A 27,662-nucleotide genomic window follows, 5' to 3' on the forward strand; every position below is an offset into this window, starting at 1 on the left:
TTGACCTCTCATCAACAAGGCATTTCTGTCCACAGAACTGCTGCTCACTGGATGTTTTTTTTTGTTTTTGGCACCATTCTGAGTAAATTCTAGAGACTGTTGTGTGTGAAAATCCCAGGAGATCAACAGTTACAAAAATACCCAAACCAGCCCATCTGGAACCATCAATCATGCCACGCTCCAAATCACTGAGATCATATTTTTTTGTTCATTCTGATGGTTGATGTGAAATTAACTGAAGCTCCTGACCCGTATCTGCATTATTTTATGCACTGCTGCCACATGATTGGCTGATTACATAATCGCATGGATGATTGTTGGTGCTAGACAGGCTGGTTTGAGTATTTCTGTAACTGCTGATCTCCTGGGATTTTCACACACAACAGTCTCTGGTGCCAAAAACAAAAAACATCCAGTGAAGAGCAGTTCTGTGGATGGAAATGCCTTGTTGATGAGAGAGGTCAACAGAGAATGATCAGACTGGTTCGAACTGACAAAGTCTACGGTAACTCAAATAACCACTCTGTACAGTTGTGGTGAGAAGAATAACATGCTATTCTGAGATGTGGGTTGGTGCTGTTTTGGCGGCATGAGGGGGACCTACACAATATTAGGCAGGTGATTTTAATGTTGTGGCTGATCAGTGTATAGGTTACTGCATATACCCGGGTTTTCTCTCAGACACAAAATCAATAGCAACAATAGAGGGAGATATTTTGGTTTGCGAGATTTATGACATTGGATCTTTTAAATAAATTCAATAGCTTTTTCCTGAACACGGAAGTGTTAAACTATTCATAAAGGCTACCTGTTTTCGCTTTCCGGTCTCCAGTGTTTTCACTTGCCTCGGTGTGTTCTTAGTGGACAAACAATATTTAGCATCTTAAATTAGTAAAAGTTGCCCCAAAAGCATGTTTTAACATTGCTTCTTATGGAGACTGGAAACAGAAAACAGTCCAGCAGCAATCAGAATCATCATGGCGCCGCCGAGTGGTTGGTCAGGAAACCCGTGTTTGTGTTCGTGAACTGACCACATGGGATGATTGTCAGTACAAAACCGGTCAATTAAAAGTGAAAATGCCCTATTTCACTCCAAAAAAAACAAAAACATTTTGCATATAGAAATTGAAGCCTATATTTAGGGTCATTATTTTTTACATTTAGGCTATGGCATTCACCACATTTTATCCAATTCACATTACCGCTTATTCCAATATGGATTAAATTAATTATTTTCCTCAAAATTCCACAAACAATACCCCATAATGACAATGTGAAAGAAGTTTGTTTGAAATCTTTGCAAATGTATTAAAAATAAAAAATGAAAAAAATCACATGTACATAAGTATTCACAGCCTTTGCCATGACACTCAAAATTGAGCTCAGGTGCATCCTGTTTCAACTAATCATCCTTGAGATGTTTCTACAACTTGACTGGAGTCCACCTGTGGTAAATTCAGTTGATTGGACATAATTTGGAAAGGCACACACCTGTCTATATAAGGTCCCACAGTTAACAGTGCATGTCAGAGCACAAACCAAGCCATGAAGTCCAAGGAATTGTCTGTAGACCGCCGAGACAGGATTGTATCGAGGCACAGATCTGGGGAAGGGTACAGAAATATTTCTGCAGCATTGAAGGTCCCAATGAGCACAGTGGCCTCCATCATCTGTAAACGGAAGAAGTCTGGAATCACCAGGACTCTTCCTAGAGCTGGCCGCCTGGCCAAACTGAGTGATCGGGGGAGAAGGGCCTTAGTCAGGGAGGTGACCAAGAACCCGATGGCCACTCTAACAGAGCTCCAGCGTTTCTCTGTGGAAAGAGGAGAACCTTCCAGAAGAACAACCATCTCTGCAGCACTCCACCAATCAGGCCTGTATGGTACAGCGGCCAGACGGAAGCCACTCCTCAGTAAAGGGCACATGACAGCCCGCCTGGAGTTTGCCCAAAGGCACCTGAAGGACTCTCAGACCATGAGAAACAAAGACTGAACTCTTTGGCCTGAATGGCAAGCGTCATGTCTGGAGGAAACCAGGCACCACTCATCACCTAGCCAATACCATCCCTACAGTGAAGCATGGTGGTGGCAGCATCATGCTGTGGGGATGTTTTTCAGCGGCAGGAATTGGGAGACAAGTCAGGATCGAGGGAAAGATGAATGCAGCAATGTACAGAGACATCCTTGATGAAAACCTGCTCCAGAGTGCTCTGGACCTCAGACTGGGGCGACGGTTCATCTTCCAATAGGACAATGATCCTAAGCACACAGCCAAGATAACAAAGGAGTGGCTACGGGACAACTCTGTGAATGTCCTTGAGTGGCCCAGCCAGAGCCCAGACTTGAACCCGATTGAACATCTCTGGAGAGATCTGAAAATGGCTGTGCACCGACGCTCCCTATCCAACCTGATGGAGCTTGAGAGGTCCTGCAAAGAAGAATGGGAGAAACTGCCCAATAATAGGTGTGCCAAGCTTGTAGCATCATACTCAAAAAGACTTGAGGCTGTAATTGGTGCCAAAGGTGCTTCAACAAAGTATTGAGCAAAGGCTGTGAATACTTATGTACATGTGTTTTTTTTTTTTTTTTTTTTTAATAAATTTGCAAAGATTTCAAACAAACTTCTTTCATGTTGTCATTATGGGGTATTGTTTGTAGAATTTTGAGGAAAATAATGAATGTTATCCATTTTGGAATAAGGCTGTAACATAACAAAATGTGGAAAAAGTGAAGCGCTGTGAATACTTTCCGGATGCACTGTATATATATATATATAATAGCTAGCAGGTTTTTCTCTCAGACATAAATTTACCATACCAAAACTTGCTTTTTGTGTTGTGACGTCACTGTACACTGTGAAAAAACATTAAAAAGAAAATGATTGTGCCACTAGAGTGACATTACACATTATCTGTTATTAATAACAGTAAATATAGGGTAAACATCTAGCATCCATGCACAGACTATGTAGAGATAGATGATAATTAACTAAGCACCTTTTTCAGAAGTAGTGACAGTGATGTGGTGATTGATTCTAATGATGATGATCTGTCTCCACTTACCAGCAATATTTTAAAAAGTGAACAGTCCCACAGAAATTCTATCCCTATCCGTGATAGCAGCAAATACTTATCTCACAAGAGTTGATAAGAATGAGGAGTAACATCAAGAAATACCTTAATCGTTATGTGTCAAATTTGAATACGCTAGCTAGCACAGATGATATTTGATAGCAACAATAGAGGGAGATATTTTCAGTGAATGGGTTTGTAATTAAGATTATTTTCATTTCTGAATGAACTACTCCTTTAAAAAGTGAAATTAATTTTAAATACTACATATATGTGCACATTTTAGTAGTCTCAACTTTAAGAAGTGACTTTTGACCTGAGCACAACTATTATTCATTATGACAGAACATACATCTTAGCCCGCAGAGCCAAAGAGTGTTAAACGAAAGCTAACTTTTTCTGTAACTTCATGTCAAGAAAAAAAACTGTGATTTACAGAGATTCTTAACTATTAATACACAATTTAACCTCTGATTGAATTCTAACTAAGTCTGGTTTACAGAAGAATTCACTGGTAAGATCACCAAAGGAGAAATGTTACAGCCAACATCAATAAAAAGGAAACACTTTCTCAATAAATGTGCATGTAAAAGAGTGTACATGTGTGGAAGTGAAAGAGTCAGAGAATGACAGCTTTCCACTGTCCCAGCCCAGCTGAACACTGATCCTCTTAAGTTTCTCTTTCACTGGAAGGACAGTTGGTGATTTAGATGGAATATGTGCCTTATATCCAACACAGAAATGCCCCACAAGCCAGATTCCAGATTTAATATATATATATATATATATATATATATATATATATATATATATATATATATATATATATTTTATCCTCTTTTTCTCCCCAATATGGAATGCCCAATTCCCACTACTTAGTAGGTCCTCATGGTGGCGCGTTTACTCACCTTAAATTGTGTGGCGGAGGACAAGTCTCAGTTGCCTCCGCTTCTGAGACAGTCAATCTGCACATCTTATCACAGCACGGGAGGCTCATGCAACTCTCCGAGATCCACGCACAACTTACCACATGTCCCACTGAGAGCGAGAACTCCTACTCGTGACCACGAGGAGGTTATCCCATGTGACTCTACCCTCCCTAGCAACCGGGACAATTTGGTTGCTTAGGAGACCTGGCTGGAGTCACTCAGCACGCCTTGGACTTGAACTTGCGACTCCAGGGGTGGTAGTCAGCGTCAATACTCACTGAGCTAACCAGGCCCCGAGGTAACCTATTTTTAAGGCCATGGAGGTCCATGTTTATTTAGTATCCCTGACTTAGACAATTCTAGTTCTAGTGGGACGGCGCCTATAGCCAGCTGTAAATTATTAAAGCAAAACAAACGTACGTATTTTTAATATTTTAAGATTTGTAAGCTAAATAGGCATTCCATCTTTAATTTAACTTTTACAGAGTTGGTTTTACAGAGGAATTTACTTGTAAGATTACCAAAGGAGAAATGTTACAGCCAACACCGAAAAATGGCAATGCTCTCTCAGTAAACCTGTGTGTGAAAGAGTGTATGTGTGTGTTAGTGAAAGCGTCAGAGAATGACAGCTTTCCACTGTCCCAGTCCAGCTGAACTCTGATCCTCTGAAGTTTCTCTTTCACTGGAAGGATAGTTGGTGATTTAGGTGGAATATGTGCCTTATATTCACCACAGAAATGCCCCACAAGCCAGATTCCACTCTTTGAGAATATTTTATTCTTCCTCTGGGCAGATTCTGCCATCACACCGAGGAACCAGCCTGTGCTGTCTCCGACCTCAACATCCCAGCAGTGAGTCCCTGAGTCAAAACCCTCTGAGCCCAGAACACATGCAAACATATCAAATCTCTCTGGATTATCAGGAAGCATCTGTTCCTCATCACTGTATCTCACACTGGTCAGATCATCAGTTAAAATAAGATTACAGTGAGCAGTGTTGGGGTCCAAAGTCACAGGAGCTGAAGAGAGATGACAGATATAAACACATGCATAAAATAAGACAATAAGATGATTCTGATAAAAAAGATTAATTCTTGTATACTGTACTCACCATATTCAACAGTTTCCTGCATCTTCTGTAACACAGAAAACTTCAGGTTGCTCAGGTGTTTTGGCACATTGATCAGAATTCCTGAAATGCTCTCTGGATCTGGCAATCTACACTGGGATCTGGAAAAACACTGACAAGTCAGTGATGCTGTGGGTTTGGTTTCATAACAACAGAGGAGAGAAACAACAGACACAATCCAAACCTTTTCATGGTGGCCTCATAGTTCTGTAAAAACAAAGGCAGACTGTACAGTGAAAATGAATTTGAGCTTATTTTTACAAATGGCATTTATGATTTTGCATTTGTGCCCAGTATGATGAATACTGCAACTGCTATTTGTTCTAAAAATGGTCATGCTCCATACTTGTATAAATAAAACATCTTCAGCTCTCATCTCCTCCTCTATGGCTCTGATTGTGGCTGAAAGAGATGAAATCTCTTTATTCATCTTCTCAATCTTCTCCTTTACCATCTTAGTCTTCTGCTTTTCTTCCTTCCTCACTTTTGTTATCCTTGTCGTCTCTTCAACACATAGAAACTGGTGAAGTTTTTCAAACTCCTCCTTAATCTGCCTCTCTATGTTTTGGGCCTGAAACTGAAACAAAACACATTGTAGAAAAAGATGGGTAAATGATTTAATGCTCATTTTTTGTCCAGATTTATTGAGATTTTCAAAAATACATAAAAAAATGCAATTCACACAAAACAATTACTTACTTCAGTGATGAACATGTTTTGAATTACTAAATTCAAAGGCTTAAATTACAAAATGTCATGTGGTGTCACTGTCCAGAGACAGTAATAAAATAAATAAATCAGTCTCATTAAAGATTAAATTCTTGGAAAAAAAGAAAAAGAAAAGATAAATTTTTGCATGAGTAGTGAGTAGTAATCTTTCATTATTATATAAAAAAAAAAAAGTGGAACAATTTTGTTTTAAAATATTATTAGTATTTGAAAATCGTTTGTCCGACCAAATCATGTGGTGTAACCAACATGTAGGTTACTATTTTGTTGTCATGTGAAAAAAACAAAAAACAAAAAACAAAACATAAAACAGAGAGGAACCCTTTAGACATTCATGACTGTGTGACATTTGAAAATACATGAGATATTTTGACATTTTTATGAAAAGGCACATTTTGTTCAGGTCATATTGAGAAACACTTGATATTCTTGACTTAAAAATGCATGACATTTGTAAAAAAAAAAAAAAAAAAAAAAAAAAAAGAAAGAAAGAAAAAAAACGTTTTTCCTTTAAAATGTATGATTAATGGAAAAGTGACTAATTTTCCATGTGTTCTGAAGGAATTCAATGAATTTTGGGAGAGAACAGACCAAAATACTGTTACTCCTTTTTCACTGTACATCTTTCTATTACAGTCTCTAGGCACGTTCATGATTTCAAGCTCGATTACACTTCCTAGTGCTTGATGCATGCACAGAGCTCTAGGAACTAGTTAATCAAGCTTGAAATCATGATCGCCAAAGAGACTGCTGATGTCAAGATTTATAGTGAAAAAGTAGTTATATTTTGGTCTGTTCTCACCCAAAATCCAATGGATCGCTTCAAAAGGTGTGGATTAATCTGGAGTCATATGGATTACTTTATAATGCCTTTATGTATAGCTTGAAAATTTGGTCACCATTCACTTGTATTGTTTGGACCTACAGACTGATGTTAATCTTCAATAAAATCTCTTGGTGTTCCGTGGAAAAAACAACATTATACAAGTTTGAGGCTACATACATTTTTGGGTGAACTATTCCTTTAGTTGTGTATACTCTTGTATTCAGGAAAGTTTTTTAATACCTTACTTAATGGTTACACCTCATGACATTTTTAAAATCAGTCAATGAATCAATTTTTGTGGAAAATGCTATAAATGCATTTTTTTTTTTTTTTTTTGTAATTAATAAAACCAAACTGGACACAAAGATTACATTTCAACGAACTTTCACATGTTTTAAACTAGATTTTTATAAGATTTCTCATTTTAATAACCTCAGACAACATTATTTGACACTGACCCAGATGAAGGTAAAAGCTAAAGTATAGGCTATTTATTAATACACATTCTTGAAGCAGCAGTTTTGTACAACCTGAAATCACATTGTTTGATTCTTACCTTAATAAGTTTAGCAGTTTGATCTAAAGTATTTTGAAATTCCTTAAATATTCTTAGCTTGGTCTGTAAAGGCTTTAGTGCAGTTTTGAGGTTCTCCTGGAAAACAAAATGAACATGTCAGTATAAAATTCCCTTTCCCAGTCCCAGCTAGTGTATCACAATATAAGCTAACTAACTTAAACTTAAAGCTACACTATGTAAGATTTTTTTTTTAGAAATAAAAATAAAAATAAAAAAATAAATAAAAAAAAAATAATTAATGATCAAATATACCAACAATCCATCTTCCAAACCATGTTTTTGCCTTACCCTGATTCACTATGGTAAGCATATAATAATTATTAGGGCCCAAACACTGAAAGTGCAGAGACCCTATTGTTCTTCTAAGGATTATTATTATTGTTATTAGGGCACAAGCGCTGAAAGTGCAGAGACCCTATTGTTCTTCTAAGGATTATTATTAGGGCCCCAAGCACTTAAAGTGTGGAGACCCTATTGTTCTTCTAAGGATTATTTAGGGCCCAAGCACTGAAAATGCGGAGGCCCTATTGTTCTTCTAAGGATTATAAGGACCCAAGCACTGAAAGTGCGGAGACCCTATTGTTCTTCTAAAGATTCTTCTTTTCAAGGTTTTCAATACTGTTGGGGTACTTAACATGCGTGAAATCTCTTGAAAGTTTGCACATACATCAGGGTTGTCGGCCATTAGGGCTGGGCAAACCTAGAAGATGGGCATGTTCGGGGGGCTCTGTAGCACATCCCTTTTGAGTTACAGTCACCAAACTTTGTACACATATAGATCTCAATCCGGACAACTTTTGCGCTGACAGTCATAAGCTCTGCCCAACAGGAAGTCGGCCATTTTGGATTGTTTGAAAAATGCATGCTCTGTAATTTGTAATAATTCTCCTAAGGATTTCATGTTACAGGTACCAAATGTTTGCGACATCATGTGAAGACACTGACGATGCTAAATTGCAAACAGATTTTTTATATATCCAACGGTGTTGCCATGGCAATGCAATAAAATGGGGAAAAGGAAGTGTCTCATTTTCTGCGTGCATCGTGTGATTTACATAAAAATTGAGCCAATTACACTGATGTGGCTATTGTGGGTCACGGTTATAGCGCCACCAACTGGCGGAAGTGTGGCACTTTTAACAGACTTTGAAATATCCCTCTTATATTTACCTGAATTGCTGAATAAGGTCAAGACAGTGCAGATTTACAATTCTGAAGGGATTCTTAATATCTTAAACAGTGTTGCCATGGCAACACTTTAAATGTCATTATTCCTTTTTATGTATATTCACATGTTTTTGAGGTACTTGGCATGCTTGAATTTTCATGATATTTTGCACACACATCAGAGTTGTCAGCCATTAGGCCTGGGCAAATGTTAACATATGGGCATGGCTGGGGAGCTCTGTAGCACCACCTTTTGACAAAAGTGGTGGGGTCAATTTCATCTATGGTCACCAAACTTGCTACATATATTGTTCTCATCAAGCCGAGCAACTTTCAAAATTCCAGTCATTAGCTCCGGCCAACAGGAAGTCAGCCATTTTGAATTGAATATGCAATTTTTTGGGAAAATTGCATGCCTGAACTTTTGAATACTCCTCTTAAGGGATTCATGTGACTGGCACCAAACTTAGACAATATTATGCTGATGTAAAATTGTAAAGGGATATTTGATATCTTAAATACTGTTGCATTAGCAATATATTGTGCAAGTGAAAGCAGTTTTTAAAGTGAAATAAAAAAGCTTTAAAAAATTTTCTGTGAATTTTACTGCACAAACGTTTTATTTTTTATATAAATAAAATATAATAAAAATATTAATTGAAATGTAAAAATACTAGAAAATCAAAGCCATATGTCTAACCCAGTTCTGAGTGGCAATTAACTTGTTCAGACGCAGTACCAGAAATGTCCAACAGAGGACAGCCAAGCTCCATTGTTGTATGATTCCAAAAAAACACTTCTCAGTCCCTCCAGGATTTTGCTGGTCATGTCTTGAAGGGATCCCTCTTTTGTAGGTTATGTATAGTTTAAGTATGTGTAACTACATTCATCAGTTAACTATGTTTATCAAAACAACGACATATAAAGTTAAAGATCAGTTTAAGATGGATAGCAAAATAACAAGAGCATGCTCATGAACTACTTTTAATTTTAAACAACATAAGTGTTAATTATACAGTATTAAGGAGATAGCAACATATGTGCCACAGTGATGTACTTGAGGAATCGAGAATGGGCAGCAAGCGCTCCTCGTTGCTGCGAATTCTGCAGTTTGCGCTCTTTTACAGTTGAATCCCATAGAAAAATGCAAACAAATGTGTCCCCACTCAGGATATACATCCACTGAGGTGCGGATGCAATCTTTGTTAATTAAAATATAAAGTTCCATATTGGCGGATAAAACCCTAAACCTTGTATGCAATGGGCGAATTAATTACCACTAGACCACCCCAGTCAGACTACTTTTACCAGCACTGATTGATGTACTTCTCCACTGACTTACAATATCTCATGACCGACAATAGCACACATAGAGATTAAGTTATCAAATGTATTATGTTAAATATTTATTTTAGAACCTGAATTGATCATCAAGAATGACTTTTTATCAAAGTAGACCATTTAAAATTATCTTTTACTAGCGCTCATCGTTGCTGTGCGACTTCAAATGCCATGTACCATGAGCATGCCATTGTTATTTTGCTAGCCATCTTAAACTGATCTTTAATTTTATGTCGTTCTTTCGATAAACATAGTTAGCTGATGAACACAGTTACACATACTTAGATTATACATAGCAGACTGCACATGTGCGAGAAGTTGATGAAAGAGGGTTCCCTTCTAGACACAACTGAATTTGAGATCTTGCAAATTCAACAAATTTCTGCATTATTTGTGGTAGCTGCCAGTTTTTATAATTCCCACAAATTTTCCTCAAAAAAACGTAAATCTGAGGGAATCCATTTGTATCATCTCCATAGTAACAGTGTAAGCGTCTCCTCCATGTTGTACGTTCACTATTAAAATCCTTCTAAACTTTCACAAGACCGCAGACAGCACACATACATCACAGCTAGCATTTAATCTTCACCCTGCATGCTGCGAATGAGACACAAAAACTCGCCTTTATACAAAGAATCCCTAACATTCACTTAAAATCCCCATTAGTTGTGTAATAGAATGTAATTAGAATTTTAAGTGCTATTAATACAGTAGGCTACTAATCTGAAAATGGCAATATATGCTGAACACTTGTATGCTGAAAGTAAATGTTCATATATATTTTTAGTGATATAAAAATCAGTTATATAGATATATGCAACATACAGAATATGACAACATAACAAAAATGTCATTGTGGAATTTTAATGAGTAAATAAATGATCAAAAATAGAATCAGAATGAGCTTTATTGTCAAGTATGCTTACAGATACAAGGAATTTGTCTTGGTGACAGAAGCTTCCAGTGCACAAACAATACAACAACAAGACAGAGATAATAATAAAAAAATAGAATAAAAATTGGATAGAAAGTATATATAGAAAATACACAATAAGACAAAACATTTATATATATATATATATGCGTATGTACAAATGCAATTCTGTTATATACAGATGCAAGGGAATGTATGGCAGAAGAGGTAAGATATGTTGGATAAAAATAAACAGACTAGGCTGTGTATGGGGCAGTTTTAACTGTTCATGAGATGGATAGCCTGAGGGAAAAAACTGTTCCTGTGCCTGACGGTTCTGGTGCTCAGTATCGCCATCCAGAAGGCAACTGTTCAAAAAGGTAGTGGGCTGGGAGAGTGGGATCCAGAGTGATTTTTCCAGCCCTTTTCCTCACTCTGGAAGTATACAGTTCTTGAAGGGAGGGCAAGGGGCAACCAATAATCCTCTCAGCAGTCTGAACTGTCCTTTGTAGTCTTCTGATGTCAAGACTACATCGTAGCTGAACCAAACAAGACAGTTAATGAAGTACAGAGGACAGACTCAATGACTGCTGAGTAGAACTGTATCGGCAGCGCCTGTGGCAGGTTGAACTTTCTCATCTGGTGAAAGAAGTACAACCTCTGCAGAGCCTTTTTCACAGTGGAGAAAATATGGGTCTCCCACTTCAGGTTCTGTGAGATGGTAGTGCCCAGGAATCTGAATGACTCCACTGCTGCCACAGTGCTGTTTAGAATGGTGAGCGGGGTCAATGTTGGTGTGTTCCTCCTAAAGTCCATTATCATCTCAAGTGTTTTGAGCGAGTTCAGCTCCAGGTTGTTTTGACTGCACCAGTGAGCCAGCTGTTTAACCTCCCTTCTGTACACAGACTCATCATCTTGCATGAGGCCGATGACAGTAGTGTCGTCTGCAAACTCAGGAGTTTGACAGAGGGGTCCCTGGCGGTGCAGTCATGGAGAAGAGTAGTGGGGAGAGCACACATCCCAGGGGGGGCACCAGTGCTGATCGTACATGTGCTGGAAGTGAATTTCCCTTGTCTCACTAGCTGCTGCCTGTCTGTCAGAAAGCTGGTGATCCACTGACAGATAGACGTGGGAACAGAGAGTTGGTGTAATTAAGTCCAGAGAATAGCTGGGATGATGGTGTTGAAAGCCTAACTGAAGTCCACAAAAAGGATCCTTGCATATGTCCCTGGTCTGTCCAGATGTTGCAGGATATGATGCAATCCCATGTTGACTGCATCATCCACAGACCTGTTTGCTCGATAAGCAAATTGAAGGGGATCTAGAAACGGTCCTGTGATGTCCTTCAGGTGGGCCAACGCTGGTCTCTCAAATGACTTCATGATCACAGACGTCAGAGCGACGGGTCTGTAGTCATTAAGTCCTGTGATTTTAGGTTTCTTTGGGACAGGGATGATGGTGAAGCGTTTGAAGCAGCAGGGAACTTTACACTGCTCCAGTGATCTATTGAAGATCTGTGTGAAGGTGGGGGCCAGCTGGTCAGCACAGGATTTGAGACAAGTGGGTGAAACATCATCTGGGCCCTGTGCTTTCCTTGTCTTTTTTTTTTCTGGAAGACACGGCACACCTCCTTTTCACATATCTTAAATGCAGGTTGAGTAGCAGGAGGGGGGAGGAGGGGGGTAGCAGGAGGTGTTGATGTTTGTGTGAAGTGAAGGTCAGAGCGGGTGTGGGGTGTGAGCCTGTGCCTTTCAATCTACAGTAAAACACATTCAAGTCGTCAGCCAGTTGTTGGTTCCCTACGTGTTGGGGGATGGTGTCTTGAAGTCAATAAAGTCTTTTAGGCCTCTCCACACTGATGCAGGGTTGTTAGATGAAAACTTGTTTTTCAGCTTATCAGAGTAGCTTCTTTTAGTCACTCTGATTTCCTTATTCAGTGTGTTCCTGGCCTGATTGTACAAGATTTTATCCCCACTTCTGTAAGCATCCTCTTTGGCATGACAAAGCTGCCTGAGTTTTGCTGTAAACCATGGTTTGTCATTGTTGTATGTTAAATAAGTCCTAGTAGTAGGAATGCACATATCCTCACTGAAACTGATATATGATCTCACAGTATCTGTGAGCTTGGTGTCTGCAGCCCCAAATACACTCCAATTAGTGCAGTCAAAGCGGGCTTGTAGTTCCAGCTTTGCTTCATTGTTCCATCTTTTTACAGTCTTTACTACAGGTTTAGTTGATTTTAGTTTCTGCCTGTAGGTTGGAAGAAGATGAACCAGACAGTGATCAGAGAGTCCCAAAGCTGCTCTAGGGTCAGAGTGATATGCATCCTTTATTGTTGTGTAGTAATAATCCAATGTATTTCTGTCTCTGGTGGGGCATGCAATGTGCTGTCTGTATTTTGGCAGTTCACGGTTGAGGTTAGCTTTATTAAAATCTCCCAGTATAATAAATAAGTGAGTCTGGGTATTGTTGTTCCATGTCTGTGATCTGATCAGCCAGCTGTTGTAGTGCTGCATTCACGCATGAGTGTGGAGGAATATAAACACTCACTAGAATAAACGAGGAAAACTCCCACGGCATGTAGAAAGGCTTACAGTTGATAAAGAGTGCTTCCAAATTAGGACAGCACATCTTCTTTAATGTTGTTACATCTGTACATCAACTTTCATTGATGTAAAAGCATGTTCCACCACCTCTCGTTTTCCCCAGTAATGCCGCAATGTGATCCGCTCTGAACAGCTGAAATCCCGGCAGATGTAACACGCTGTCCGTACTGGCTTAACTCAGCCAGGTTTCTGTGAAGCACAATGCAGCAGAATTTGAGAAGTCCTTGTTTGTACGGGTGAGGAGATGTAGTTCGTCCATTTTGTTAGGAAGCAGTGTTGTAGTACTTGAGATCGGTCTTTTTGAAGGTCTTGGTCTTGTCTCGGTCTCAGACAAAGAGGACTCTGGATTTTATTTCAAGACCGGTCAAGATTACAGCTGTGGGGATATCACTAAATTGCCTGTGCATTGTCTGATTTATTTGTTAGCATCATTACTGTGATTGGATGTAAAACTTCCTGCTTCAAATGCAAGCAATAACTTGACTAATTTCTAATTTGAAATGTTTGTTACTGTTAACAGCTGTCACCCCTCCCCGCCCCCCTTCACACGCACTCCAAGAAAGTTAATGCAGGAAACAGGAGAAGAAACTGTGGCTGTCTGAGAGATGTGAGCCAAATCTTCTGTAATACAATTTGGCTACCTAAACCAGTGTTTCCTAACCACTGTGTCCACTAGTGTGCTGTGAAAGATTGTTAGGTGTGCCATGGAAAATTATCAGATTCCTCAAAATAAATAAATACAGTTTTTTCCCGGTATTTTAGTGAAGGCATAGAGATGGTAGAAGAGATTTAAAGTTGCCAATTCAGTATATTTTCCATTACAAAGTATTTTATGCAACCAGTTTAAATATTTTGTCCTTTATTGTTCTAACAAACTTTAGTCCGCTATCAAACGCAGCTCCTCACATGCCCACAAAATGAAGCTTCATCATCACACTTGTAGTAAAAACATTCAGTCAGTGAACCGAATGAATGAATAGGATACAACAGGTGTACTGTTTTACTCAAAGACTAAAAGCTGTTTATTTGTGCACAGTATAGAGTTACAGATATTACGAACAGATGTGGCTTACTTGTCGCGTTTCTCTCATGAAACATAAAAAGAATGTGAGAAACTGTTACATACGATTACTAAAAGCAAATTCTCCTATTTTAAACAAGTCCAAAAACACAGTGATTCGATGTGTAGATTCTGAGGTACTGTAAACTTCACAGAGCGCGTTTGACATCTGAACCAGTGAATGGAGGCCGGGCGGCTGCTCTTGGGTCCTATAGTGCCTGCCGGATCCAACCTCTGTCCGTGCGACTTATGTTTTTTTTTTCTCTCCATCAACAACACGATTTTGACCCAGTGCGACTTATAGTCAGGTGCGGCTTCATTTTCGGAAAATACAGTAAATAAATAAATAAATAAATAAATAAATAAATAAATTATTTGCTGTGCCGTTGCAAGAATTAATTTGCAAGAACAAATCTACAAATTGGAAAAGACACAAATTTGTTGGTTTTTCATTATCCAATTAGCGCTCTTGGCATCTGTGACCTCATTATACAGTGTACCTATGTTACTAGCGTTTTTTGCATAGCCGAATTTCAAACATTATGAGTTCACGCTACTAAGACAGACAGAATACATGGACAAGTTCTTGAAAAGGAAAACTATTGACGATGGTTATGTGGGGTAGTGGTGTGCCATGGGATTATTTAATTGTAAAAAGTGTGCCGTGGCAGAAAAAAGGTTGTGAAACACTGACCTAAACCATGAGTTCATCTGCAAAAAAGCGTCCAAAAGAAAACACACAGCGGTATTTAAATTCTGCAATGCAATGCTTACCAAGATGGCTGGGACCACGTCAAACTTTTATCGGCACTTAGAAAGGAAGCATAAAGAAAGATAAGCTAAGTGTAAGTGTTGCCAACAAAGCTAGCTAGCTAATGTTATCAATCTGCCTCTTGCTGCATTCTATTCAACTCGGAAAGTTACTATATTGTTTAAGAAAAGACAGAGAAAAGTGAAGACTTGGGTATTGAATAATTGTTTGATATATTTTGTACTTAATGATGGTTTCTAGGGGAAGAGTCATCCAGAAAACCCTGATGTGATGCACAAAAATGTTATTGTTTTACGTGGATGGTAAAACTTGGAAAAGGAGCATTGAATAAAGATGGTTGATTTCAGCTCCTTAGTGTTTGTTTATATTTGTTTGCTCACAGAAAACAAAGGAAAATTCACACATATACAGTTCACCTCTGCAATGCCTTTTGATATCAACACATTTCTCATGGTACACTGAGACACACACACACACACACACACACACACACACACACACACGGCAATAAAAGTGGTGAATTGTTTTCTGTGGGTGCTTTTATGGGAATGTAGATCTTTCAGATCAATTTGAGGAGTGCCTATGGTTTGCATGTTCCAGATTTTATCATAGGTGTGTCATGCAGTGTGGGACTCGTACTGGTCTGGTCTTGACTCGGCCTCGCCCTGCCTTGGTCAGGGTTGCTGCAGAGATTCTAAAATAACATTTAAGACTTTTTAAGACCTGAACAAATAAAATTAATACTGTATCCCCATACCAAAACAAACCCACACAATATCAAAATATATCATGTATCACAGACTCTTACTTAAACAGGCAGGGGCACACATTCAACATGGCCTTAACATTGCTTATCAGTAAAACAGGGTAGGCTATATGCAAGTTTAAAATACTCAAGACATGTTTCCACATACTGTATATATCATATTAAAATTGGTTTATGTACCATTACATAAATAAATACAAATAAGAGGTTGACCAATACTGGATTTCGCTGATATGATAATGTGTTTAAAGGCAATTAATCTGCCAATAGTTTTTAAAATTGGTAGCCTATAATAAATGTTCTGAGTCTTTCCTTCCTGTGATGGGGAGGGTCAGACAGAGGATACAAGAGTCCAAACTGAATTAAATTCCAGATGCAGTTTATGGTGCAACACATATACTAATAACCAAGTATATGTAAATTAATTATGTATAATAAAATAACAAAAAAATAAAAATTTGATTCATAGCACGGAACTTTTAACTTTAAAGGCTGAAATACACAGAGGACTCTTATTTTGAAATGTCTGCGCATCACTGATTCTAGCTGCTCATTTAAACGGATAATGGAAATAAAATGAATACTCCTACAATAATCTACAACGTATTACAATATAAACAATTAAAAGTAAACATTGTCATATTTCATCAACATTAAATCATCAACAGTTGATCATTAGTGATCGCTTGTCATAAATTTCCGATATGGCCTTATGATTGCGGACTGCTCAGCAACAGCTGGAAACAATCACAAGCTCCCGTGTGCTTGGAGAAAATACATTAGTCATGTTTTCACTTTGAAGGATGCAGCGCACGCATTTATTTAATTAGATCGTATTCTTCTGAAGTTTGATATTCATATTAGGTCATATCAGGATTCTGTCTTATTGCCTCCAAATTTAAGACATCTTTAAGCGATAATATAACCTTTGTTGTATCATTTAAGATATTTAAGACGTTTTATGACCTTACATTTTGGAAAACTGAATTTAAGACATTTTAAGATTTCTTAAGGATCCGTGGGAACCCTGTTGGTCTTGGTTTCAATCCCTCAAAGTCTTGGTCTTGGTTTAGGTGGTCTTGACTACAACACTGTTAGGAAGAGAGCAGAGATTCGCTAGATGTACACTCAGCAGCACTGTTGGAGCTTGACCTGTGCGCCAGCTCGCTTTCCTTGCTTTCATCTCATAGTAAGCTTAAACCACACAGCTGCGCCTCCGACTAAAATGTCCAGCAAAATGTCAGAACAGTCCAAAACCGGAAAAAGATTGTCTGGTACGTGCTGATGAAAGCAGTTTGTCCCTGGTAAAACTGATTGCAAAAATATTACTACAGGCAAACAAACAAAAACAACAAAATGATTGGAGAGCGGGTCTGCCATCAGCGGAGCCATCTTGAATCTCTAATTATACTGTATTTGTTTGTATATGGCCATATACCAGATTTAAATATCAGACAATGTAATAATGGTAACAGGCCTAATTATTGAATCCTCATTTGTGTTTTTAGTTTACAGATTTATTGCACATTTATTTTAACCTTAGATACGTTTTCTTGCATTCTCTGAGGCAGAAAAGTTTAATACAAAAATAATGAAGGGTCTTCCAGTACCCACAGGTTTCACCTAAATATATGGTATTTTTGTGTGCATTTTTTTTTTTTTTGGTTGCTAACTGCATATTCAGGTATTATGAACTGAAATATTCACATATAATTGCATTTACAATGCAATTACAGTTTCTGTTGATTGCTTTAGTACTATTATCGCAAGTATGTGGTAAAACTTCACAACTTTTAGTACATAACTCCAAACTCATCACACTTGTAATGCAGCCAGTCTTTCATTCAAAACTTGCCAGTGTGCATTAATTTGGATTGTAAACATCTCTTACCACACATCCATTGCTTCAAAATATAAGTTTTACATGAAATGTCATGAGAACATATGGTTTAATCACCAAAACACAACATAATAATATCTTTTCAGTTTAGTCATTTTAACTACCAGTGAATCCAATAACAAACAATGCAAGATACATGTTACAAATTGCCCTAAGAAGTGCTGAAAGTAATATACTACAATACTGTAAAAGACAGATTACACAGTTTTCACATTAGGCAATACACTTACATTACCCAACGTTTACAGAATCTATCATTTCCATTATATCCATCCTATGTGTAATCAAGTTGTGATCAATGAAGACATCCTCTACAATCATTTGGGCAAATTGTGTTTTTCAGATATAATTGTAAAATAGGTATACTCTCTATAATCAAATGTACACAGTTAAATAAAACAAATTAACTAAATGAAAACAAAACATAACATTTAGCACACATTACATTAATTTGGATCAAGCCTGTCTTGAGCATTTGGCCGTAGATTCTCATCCACATCACAATGAATGTCACCATTGTTCATGCACCTTGGGAAAAACCTTTTGGCATGGTGAATCCATGCTTGACATTGGTCTACACCGATGTCATCACATGCCTCATCCATGGCCTAAAGGAGGGTGGTGTGCTCAAGGGATTGGCGATCATAGACCTTCCACCTCCATGCTGAAAAAAATTCCTCACTAGGGTTAAGGAAAGGAGAGTATGGGGGCAGGTAGAGGGTCATGAATTGGGGGATGTGCCTGAAACCATGCTTGAACCACCTCTGCATGGTGGAACCTGACATTGTCCCACACAATTACATAGATGACCCCTTCACCTTGACAGGCCGGCTCAATTTCACTGAGAAACTCAATGAGATGTGCAGCATTGGAGGAGCCAAGTAATGGCCTACGTCCTACCACACCATCTTCAGAGATAGCTGCGCACATGGAGATGTTTCTTTCACGTTGTCAAGGCACTTGGACAGTGGCCCGTTGGCCGATGAGGTTCCGTCCAAGCAACGAGTTTTGGACAGGTTAAAGCCTGCTTCATCAACAAAAATGTACTTGTGATGGTTCACATCAGCATCAAGCATCATCATCCTCTAAAAAATATATTTCGGTTAGTTGTTTTTACAGTGTAGTTCCAATACACATATGAAGTATCCAAGACTTTCACCCACTGTTGCACTTGTGTATATGGTTGTGTGACAATAAAAGTGATTTGATTTGAAGTAGGCGATGCATCAAATAGTAACAGTAATACAGTATATAGTGCTGTACCTGAATATACTCAGCCCTCAGTTGTTTCACCCGGTCATTGCTTCTCTCAAAAGGCACCAGGTAAATGTGTTTCATTGATACCTGGTGCCTCTTCAAAAGGCGGGCTACTGTTAGTAGGCTGATGGATGCCACATTGGCAAAGGTGTCATTGTTCTCCTCAATTGCCTGCTTTATTTCCGACAGCCATATATCATTCCTGGCCCTCACCATTTCCATCACTGCCCACTCCTGCTGGTCAGTCAGCACACGGCCACCACTATGGGGTTTTCTGTCAATTCTAAACATAGAACAGAGTATACTGTCAATAGATCATACTGTAAGAATACTGTAACATGTTTTATGAATTTACATACATTACAATTTACTGTAAATGTAATGGTAAAGCATAGTATATATCCTCCAGACTTACTGGTTTTCTTGGCAAAAAGTTCGGATGATAGACTTGACAGTTGATCTTTTTAGATTCAGATCAACTAATCTGGTAGCCTCTGCCATATTAAGGCCTCAGTTCACCACATGATCAACGCTGATGGCCCAGACTTCATTAGAGACAACAGTTCTGCCTCCCTCTCTCTGACGACCAACCCTTCGACGGGCTGTAGGAAATTCAGAAGTGAAGACCAGGAGACTCGGGTACGTCTTCAGCAGAATTCTTTATTGAGAACATGCTGTGTGGCGCTGCAGTCATCAAGTCCAATTAAGTGAGACTTACATTGTAGTTTCATAGACATTTTGGTGGGCAGTCCTTCAAGTGAAGACAAAATACTCAGTTGATGACCGTTAACAAAGTATGTAAAGGAAGTAAACAGTTGTAAGAACCCACCCCAGACCCTGGAGTGTCACCAGCCCTTAATCCAATCAGCATAACTATATCACTTAGACCACTTCATTATCATAGACATAAAGCAAAGCTCACATCTAAAGCACTGTCTTTACATTTGACTCAGACATTAACCATGGTCGTCAGTTCAGGGATTGGGATGGAGACATCAAGGGCCATCAAATGTGATAGCCTCAGTCACCAATGCCCATTTGACTCAAAATGAGGTGAATAGGAGCTGGCAGAGACCTCCACTTAGCAACTCTGTTTAACATATAATGCAGCTGATGCTGTTGCTTCTCTCTATTCTATCAAAACATAGTAATTTTAAATTTATGTTTCCACAGGCCCCATGCCCACATCTCTGACCTCTCTGTTGGTGCCCATACCCACCTCTCTGTTTGTGCCCATGCCCACCTCTCTGTTTGTGCCCATGCCCACCTCTCTGACAGATCCCTTGTCCATGAGCTCTTCATATTCCTTGCTGTCTATCCTGCTCCATGTTGAAAGAAATTGGCATTGTTTACACCCCCCCCCCTTATATAGTGACCAATTGTGGTTACCACTATGTGAAATCAATCAGCAATAATGAGTATTCATTATGTGTGGTTACATGTAATTTAGATGTTCATACAAACACACATTTTATTTGTGTAGTTCTCAAAATACATAAGCTGTATATAGCTGACAAACCAATTTAAAATCTATAGGTTTACCAAACGGTTCAGTGATTAACCATTAAGAGCAGTTGGATTAAGTGTTGGTCAAATGTATTTACACAAATCAGAAGAGAAACATATCAAAAGTATTGTGAGCATTGCATTGTGAAAGACAATTTCTTCATATGAAAGGTATTTCTTTGATGACACTGATTGGGTGGGTTGAAAAAGTTACTGCGTAATTTTGTGTGTTGTACTTGGTCAATTGAACATGTGATTACATGTTTGAAAAAACAGCCTTTCTGATGATCTGCTTTTAGTTTTACCACATACTTGCGATAATAGTACCAAAGCAATCAACAAAAACTGTAACACAATTAAAGAGGTATATAGTGATGATTTGCAAGTTTTCACTGCAAAAAAACCCCCAAAAATGCAGCAAATTTCATCGCAAAATTTGAAAAAGCCTCAGCAAATTTCTTGGCCTTGTGGGCTGATTACATTGAAGTGTCTATTTGGGACAAGGTCATAGCGCCACCAACTGGCGGAAGTGTGGCACTTTTAACAGACTTTGAAATATCCCTCTTTTGTTTACCTGAATTGCTTCAATTTTTTTAGAATAATGTCAAGACAGTGCAAATTTAAAATTCTGAAGGGATTCTTGATATCTTACAGTTTTTCTGAATTGCTAAAACACTAAACCCCATTCTCTGAACCAAATGCTCAGTGGCCTAAACCCATTTGTCGAATCAGTCACTCTTTTTTCAAAACTAAAACACATTTCACAGTGATGCACTTGTGTTGCAAAATGGTAAACACAGGCAGCAAAAGTTATACACAACTACAACACAGTTGTCATTGTTTTCACACAAAACTCAAAATTGTTCACACTTGTTTCTAATGATGTGAAAACGTGATGCTGAGGCAGAATTAATCTCTCATTGACTTTGATTTTGCAGTTGCATAACACTGAGTTAGTGTACTGTAATTTGTTTTTCATTTAGAGTGTTCTTTGGGGTTTTGCAGTTGGTCTACTGTATTTTTACAGTATGCAAGTGCTGAATATACTGACATTCAATACTGTATTACTTGCTGTATTTACAGTATACAATATATTCACTGTACTACTGTAAGTTGTGATTACTATATGAAGTTCCTAAATGTAAGTTCAGGAGGAGCGAGCCCATCTAATCTTTCAATTAACAGCCAGAGTATATAAGCAGCTGCTTACCTCTCTTTGGTCTCAGCTGTTTCCAGCATTTGGCCCCGCCCACCCACGACAGATCCATGGTTTTCTACCCTGCCTTTCTTCCTTTTTAATCATTACTTGCCGAAGCAGATCCTATTGCGTTGAGGCTGCCTCCGCAAAACTGGCCACTGCTTCGCCATATACCAGTGCTACCACTTCATATGACCGTGCATAGGTACTTTCATCTTAACTGTCTTCATTTATTCCCACACGCTTGATTGTTTAAATCCCATTCTAGTGCACAGGTGTTTCCTCTTAGTGGCGCTTCAGTGGTCTCTCTCCCTCTCGCTTTCTCTCTCTGATTTTCTGGGAGTAGTACGGAGTATCTCCTCACAAAACTATTGCAATGCAGATACATCAACCATAAAAGACGTATACTGTACAACAGGTGGTGTTCATACAGTACTCCTAAGGAGTGAATGGCCACAGTTGAATAATGATTGCAGCACAAATGTGCTGTCCACGTGCCACAACTGTGGTGTCTTTTGGGTCATGCAACAAACTCCCACAACACCACAAAGCAGTGCAAATTTACTGTACAGGTGCCGCAACTGTGGCGTCTTTCGGATCATGTGACAAACTCCCACAACACCACAAAGCAGCGCAAATGTGCTGTCCAGGTGCCACAACTGCGGTGTCTTTTAGGCCATGCGTCTAAACCTCCGCCATGTGACAAACTGCAGTGTGAGATTTCATGTCATTTCACTCCGTAGGCTCTCCCGTTCGAGTGCAGCGGTGATGCAGTAATCTTAAGAGCCTTTAGTATTTCCCGTTAGCCTTCGCATTGGCATTTCTTTCGCTCATGGTTAAAATGAGCCCAACACATAATAAATAGAGCCTGATATAACCTCCAAAATAACCTTGTGCTTTCTTACAGGCATGTGTAAACGTAATAAAGCCATGTGTGCCCCACTTGATTCTGCTGCAGAAGCACCCCACTTGGTACCACCGCAGCAGTGCCCAACTTGGTACTGCCGCAGCAGTGCCCCAATTGGTACTGCCGCAGCAGTGCCCCACTTGATACTGTGCCGCAGCACCTGACCACGCTCGATACTGCCACAGGAGCTCCTGCCTATGGTCGATACCGCCACAGCAGCTCCTGCCTATGGTCGATACCGCCACAGCAGTACCCCTTTCGCTTTTGATATTGCCACAGTAGTGCCTCGACATGACAAACGTAATAAAGTTATGTTTTCATAACTAACCTTTTTCTTCCCTTACAAGTGTATATAAATTTATGTATTCCAAACTAACCATTTGCTTCCATTACAGGCAAGTACAAACATAATTGTCATGTTTTTTTTCCTAACTAACCGTTGCTTCCCTTACAGGGGTTTTTAAATGTAATAAAGTAATTTGTGCCCCACCTGATACTGCCGCAGCAATGCCCCGCCCATGCCAAATCTAATAAAGTTATGTATTCCTAACTAACCATTTGCTTCCCCTACAGGCGCGTACAAACGTAATTGTCATGTTTTTCCTAACTAAACTTTTAGTTCCCTTGCAGGTGTGTATAAATATAATGGTTATATTTTCTTAACTAACCTTTCAGGTGCTTCCCTTACAGGCGCATACACGGAGTTATTTCTATTTTCTCCATAGGCGCTTTCAATGTCTAAGTTCCATACTTTTATAGAAGTGCATCTACAGCAATGGAAACACAGCAGCGCTCCCACAGGAGCTCCTTCACTATGCCCCCAAATACTCAATCCACTGCCGCAGCAGTAGTTTATACTCCGCTCCCGCAGGAGCCCCTCCCCCTTTTTACTATTCCATCTCTTCTACTCCACTGCCACGGCATTGCCTTAACTCTGCTCCCGCAGGAGGCCCACTTTACTCTACTGCCGCAGCAGTGTTTTACCATGCTTCCGCTAAAGCCCTCTGTCTTCGCTTCACAGCAGCTGTAACGAACATTACAGCTGCGGTCACCATCTCCTCCTGTTCATTTCAAGCACCAAATTTCCCTGTCTCTGGGAAGACCTTTGTATGAGGCTAACACCGCAAGTGAGTTGATCTGACAGTATACCTATGGTACAACTCCCTATCATCGTACACAGGTCCTTTATTCTAAACCTTCCACCCGGATTGGGCCCTTACGTGAGGCTGCTTCCGTAAACTGGCTGATTAGATGCAATATATCAATGGTACAGCCCCCTATAGCTGCATAAATGTCCTTCGTCTAAACCTTCCACCCAGAGCAGGCCCTTGCGTGAGGCTACCTCCACAAGCCGGCTGTTTCTTATTCTCACCCATTTGGGGGGGGGGGGTTAAACATTGTGCATAATAAACAGTTCTACTACAGCCTTGGGGGGGGGGGGGGGTAAATTTAGAGCTTGAGTTGAAGCTGCTTCCTCGAGCCCCTCCAAATAAATTTAACCTTAATAGATTAAAGATTATATGGGCAAATGAACTCGTGAAATTAAGTTCCTAAATGTAAGTTCGGGAGGAGCGAGCCCATCTAATCTTTCAATTAACAGCCAGAGTATATAAACAGCTGCTTACCTCTCTTCGGTCTCAGCTGTTTCCAGCATCCCTCCACCTCCACCTTTACCTTTACTAGGCATCATGCCCCATGTAATCATCTCCTATTAAAGGAATAGTTCACCCAAAAATGAAAATTTGCTGATAATTTACTCACCCTCAGGTCATCCAAGATGTATCTGAGTTTCTTTCTTCATCAAAACAGAATTTAAGATTTTTAGGATTTCATTTCAGGCCTCTTCCTTTAAAAGTGAATGTACTAAATTTTTGACGGTCCAAAATGCATATTTAGGGTGCATCAAAATAATCCACACGACTCCAGTCAACAAATAAAGTTCTTCTGAACCCAAACGATTGATTATTTTTAGAAACAAAACAATACTTATATACTTTTTAACTACAAATGTTCACTTCCGTACATCTCTGTGATGTGTGCTCATGAGAGGGATAACGTAAGCTTGTTGGTAAGGTCACGCGTCACGTGGAGGAGGAGGCAGGAAGCACGTCATTGTTTACAAGAGAAACTTGCACAGACCACAGACCAAGCACCGTTCACAAACCAAAACAATTTCAAAACAATATAAGATCAAATATAATTTCCAAGTGGGAGGCGTGACAATGACAAAGTTTTCACACATACCTGAGTTCGCTGGAAAAACAGCACGGGCACAGCCAATCAATTCAGATATCGACCCTTTGTTTCTTTGGATGGTCTGAAATCCTCAGGGGTAAAATGTTCATTGCACAACCTCCAATATTTGAGAGTATGCAGGGGTGTACCGATATCCAGGTTCAGCGCGATAAGCCAGAGCTTCAATAGCACATGATCATGTATAGGCAATCGATGAAAAGTTAATATTTTTCCGGCGTGCATTTTCTTTGGGGTTTCTGAAGGTTGAAGCATTCAGGATACACACACCAAACGACCATTTTGAACAATACACTTATACAAATACAAATCTACAGCAAAGACCATTAAACTTTTGTACAGCGCTACTTCTCTTGTAAACAATGACGCGCTTCCTGCCTCCTCCTCCACGTGATGCGTGACCTTACCAACGAGCTTACATCATCCCTCTCATGAGCACAAATCACAGAAATGTATGAAGGGAATATTTGTAGTTAAAAATTATATAAATATTGTTTTGTTTCTAAAAATAATCAATCGTTTGGGTTCAGAAGAACTTTATTTGTTGACTGGAGTCAACATAATGTGGATTATTTTAATGCACCCTAAATATGCATTTTGGACCGTCAAAAAATGGAGGACATTCACTTGCATTGCTTAAAAGAGGAGGCCTGAAATGAAATCCTAAAAATCTTAAATTCTATTTTGATGAAGAAAGAAACTCAGATACATCTTGGATGGCCTGAGGGTGAGTAAATTATCAGCAAATTTTCATTTTTTGGGTGAACTATTCATTTAATAGTCCCGGGGGGGTAAATTTAGAGCTCAAGTTGAAGCTGCTTCCTCGAGCCCCTCCACCGTGGACAGCAAGCCAAATAAGTTTAACCTTAATAGATTAAAGATTATACGGGCAAACAAACTCGTGAAACTTTTTTGACAGTAATTACAAAATCTATATACAATAAAGAAAAAATTCTGTAACTACATTCCCTGGATGCTGTGTTCTCCATTTTCTGATGTAGTGTCTAATTTTTGACTTGCTGTGTGTATCTGAAAGCATTGTTTGATTCTGAGCACAGATTAAATGGTTTTGAGATGATTGTTTGATTTTGCCGAAGAGTCAGGGGCTCTGTGAATGTAGTTTGAAGATTTGGTTTTGTGCATAAAGTTGTGAGAAAATGGGTGAAGGTTTCAATAAATGTGTTTTAGCAATTCAGAAAAACTGTAAACAGTGTTGCCATGGCAATTAATTAAATGTCATTATTCCTTTTTATGTATATTCACATGTTTTTGAGGTACTTGGCATGCATGACTTTTCATGATATTTTGCACACACATCCATTAGGCCTGGGCAAAAGTTAACATATAGGCGTGGCTGGGAAGCTCTGTAGCTCCCCTTTTGACAAAAGTGGTGGGGTCAGTTTCTTCTACGGTCACCAAACTTGCTACATATATTGTTCTCATCAAGCCGGACAACTTTCAAAATTACAGTCATTAGCTCTGCCCAACAGGAAGTCGGCCATTTTGGATTGAATGTGCATTTTTTGAAAATTGCATGCCCTGAACTTTTGAATACTCCTCCTAGGGGATTCATGTGATTGTCACCAAATTTAGGCAATATTATTCCAAGACATTGAAGATGCTAAATTGCGAATGGAATTTTGATATATTGAACGGTGTTGCCAATGCGAGGCAATAAATTAAAGGCAAAAATTTGAAACAGGAATTGTCTCATATCTTCTGTGTGCATTGTTTGATTTAGATAAAAATTGATCTGTATGTTTGGCCTTGGGGGCCGATCGCATCGATTTGGCTATTGTGGGTCACGGCCATAGCGCCACCAACTACATTTACATTTCCCAAATCGCTTCAAAATCGTTTAATGTCAGAACTAGTGCCCGACCGATATATATCGGTCAGCCAATATTATCGGCCGATATTAGACTTTCACTGATATATCGGTATCGGTGTATATGTTGACCGATATGCGCAGATATGAAAACTTTTTTCAGAACATATAATGCAGAAAACAATGATTTAGAATTGGTGTCATAACGTAGTTTGTCCAGCAGAGCGCGCTACGACTCCATTGTTTACAGAGCTGACTCTGAACTGACGGTAGCTCTGCACACAAGGTGGAGTTAAGCGGTGTGGAGTTAAGCGGTGTCTTCTCGGTAAGCTGCTAACTAGTTTGTGAAATACATACTGGAAAGTCAATAAACAATGACCCCATCATTTTCCCTTTTCAATATAACTAATATAACGTTAACCCTGTCCCTGACAACCATGTCACTCATGTTTATCACATCTGTTTGTTATGATAGCCAGCTATAGTTTGTTAGTGCAGTAAGTAATGTAGCAGAAAGGTAAACATCAGAGCATCTTCTTGCAGCTCAGCAGACAATAGTGCAGTGGTGGATTGTGTCTGTTGAGTGTTGATTTCACACTACGTTGTTACCTATTTGGTGAGACGCAATGCTGGTCCATCTTTTACTCTCCGTGACAATGAGCTTATAGCTAACTAGTTAACCACGTAGCTACTTTCATTGCTTGTCAGATGAGTGGAAGCTAATATGTAAACACGTATTCACCAAACTGTTTTGTTTAGGATTCACAGTTTGGTACCCCCTTCAACCAAACAATTCCAGTCGTTGCATTTATAAAATGTAGTATTTTAAAGTCTGGTTTTCCACTGTTGAAAGTTTCCCCTGAACTTGTATAGCAGAATATGGTGTAACGCCACTGTTTATCTCGTCTCGGCAGGTGTAAATGCTTCGT

General features: G+C 39.1%; 1 protein-coding gene across 3 annotated transcripts in view; it reads right to left on the reverse strand.

Moving 5' to 3' along the window:
• Positions 1–4,343: 4,343 nt before the first annotated feature.
• Positions 4,344–27,662, reverse strand: part of LOC127448184 (E3 ubiquitin-protein ligase TRIM39-like) — a 32,477-nt gene continuing 9,158 nt past the window's right edge. Inside the window, exons 2-6 of one of the 3 annotated variants that reach the window (XM_051710529.1) lie at positions 7,239–7,334; positions 5,474–5,704; positions 5,312–5,334; positions 5,110–5,228; positions 4,344–5,017 (exon numbers count right to left, since the gene is read on the reverse strand). In XM_051710529.1, coding sequence (XP_051566489.1) covers positions 4,479–5,017; positions 5,110–5,228; positions 5,312–5,334; positions 5,474–5,704; positions 7,239–7,334 — 1,008 coding nt within the window. In that variant the 3' untranslated portion in view covers positions 4,344–4,478. Of the gene's footprint in view, positions 5,018–5,109; positions 5,229–5,311; positions 5,335–5,473; positions 5,705–7,238; positions 7,335–16,596; positions 19,325–19,456; positions 19,793–27,662 lie in introns of those variants that run through there. The other 2 variants (XR_007898478.1, XR_007898477.1) reach the window with 2 other exon arrangements.

This window comes from Myxocyprinus asiaticus, chromosome 11 (assembly GCF_019703515.2).
Source record: "Myxocyprinus asiaticus isolate MX2 ecotype Aquarium Trade chromosome 11, UBuf_Myxa_2, whole genome shotgun sequence".
Classification (NCBI taxonomy): domain Eukaryota; kingdom Metazoa; phylum Chordata; class Actinopteri; order Cypriniformes; family Catostomidae; genus Myxocyprinus; species Myxocyprinus asiaticus.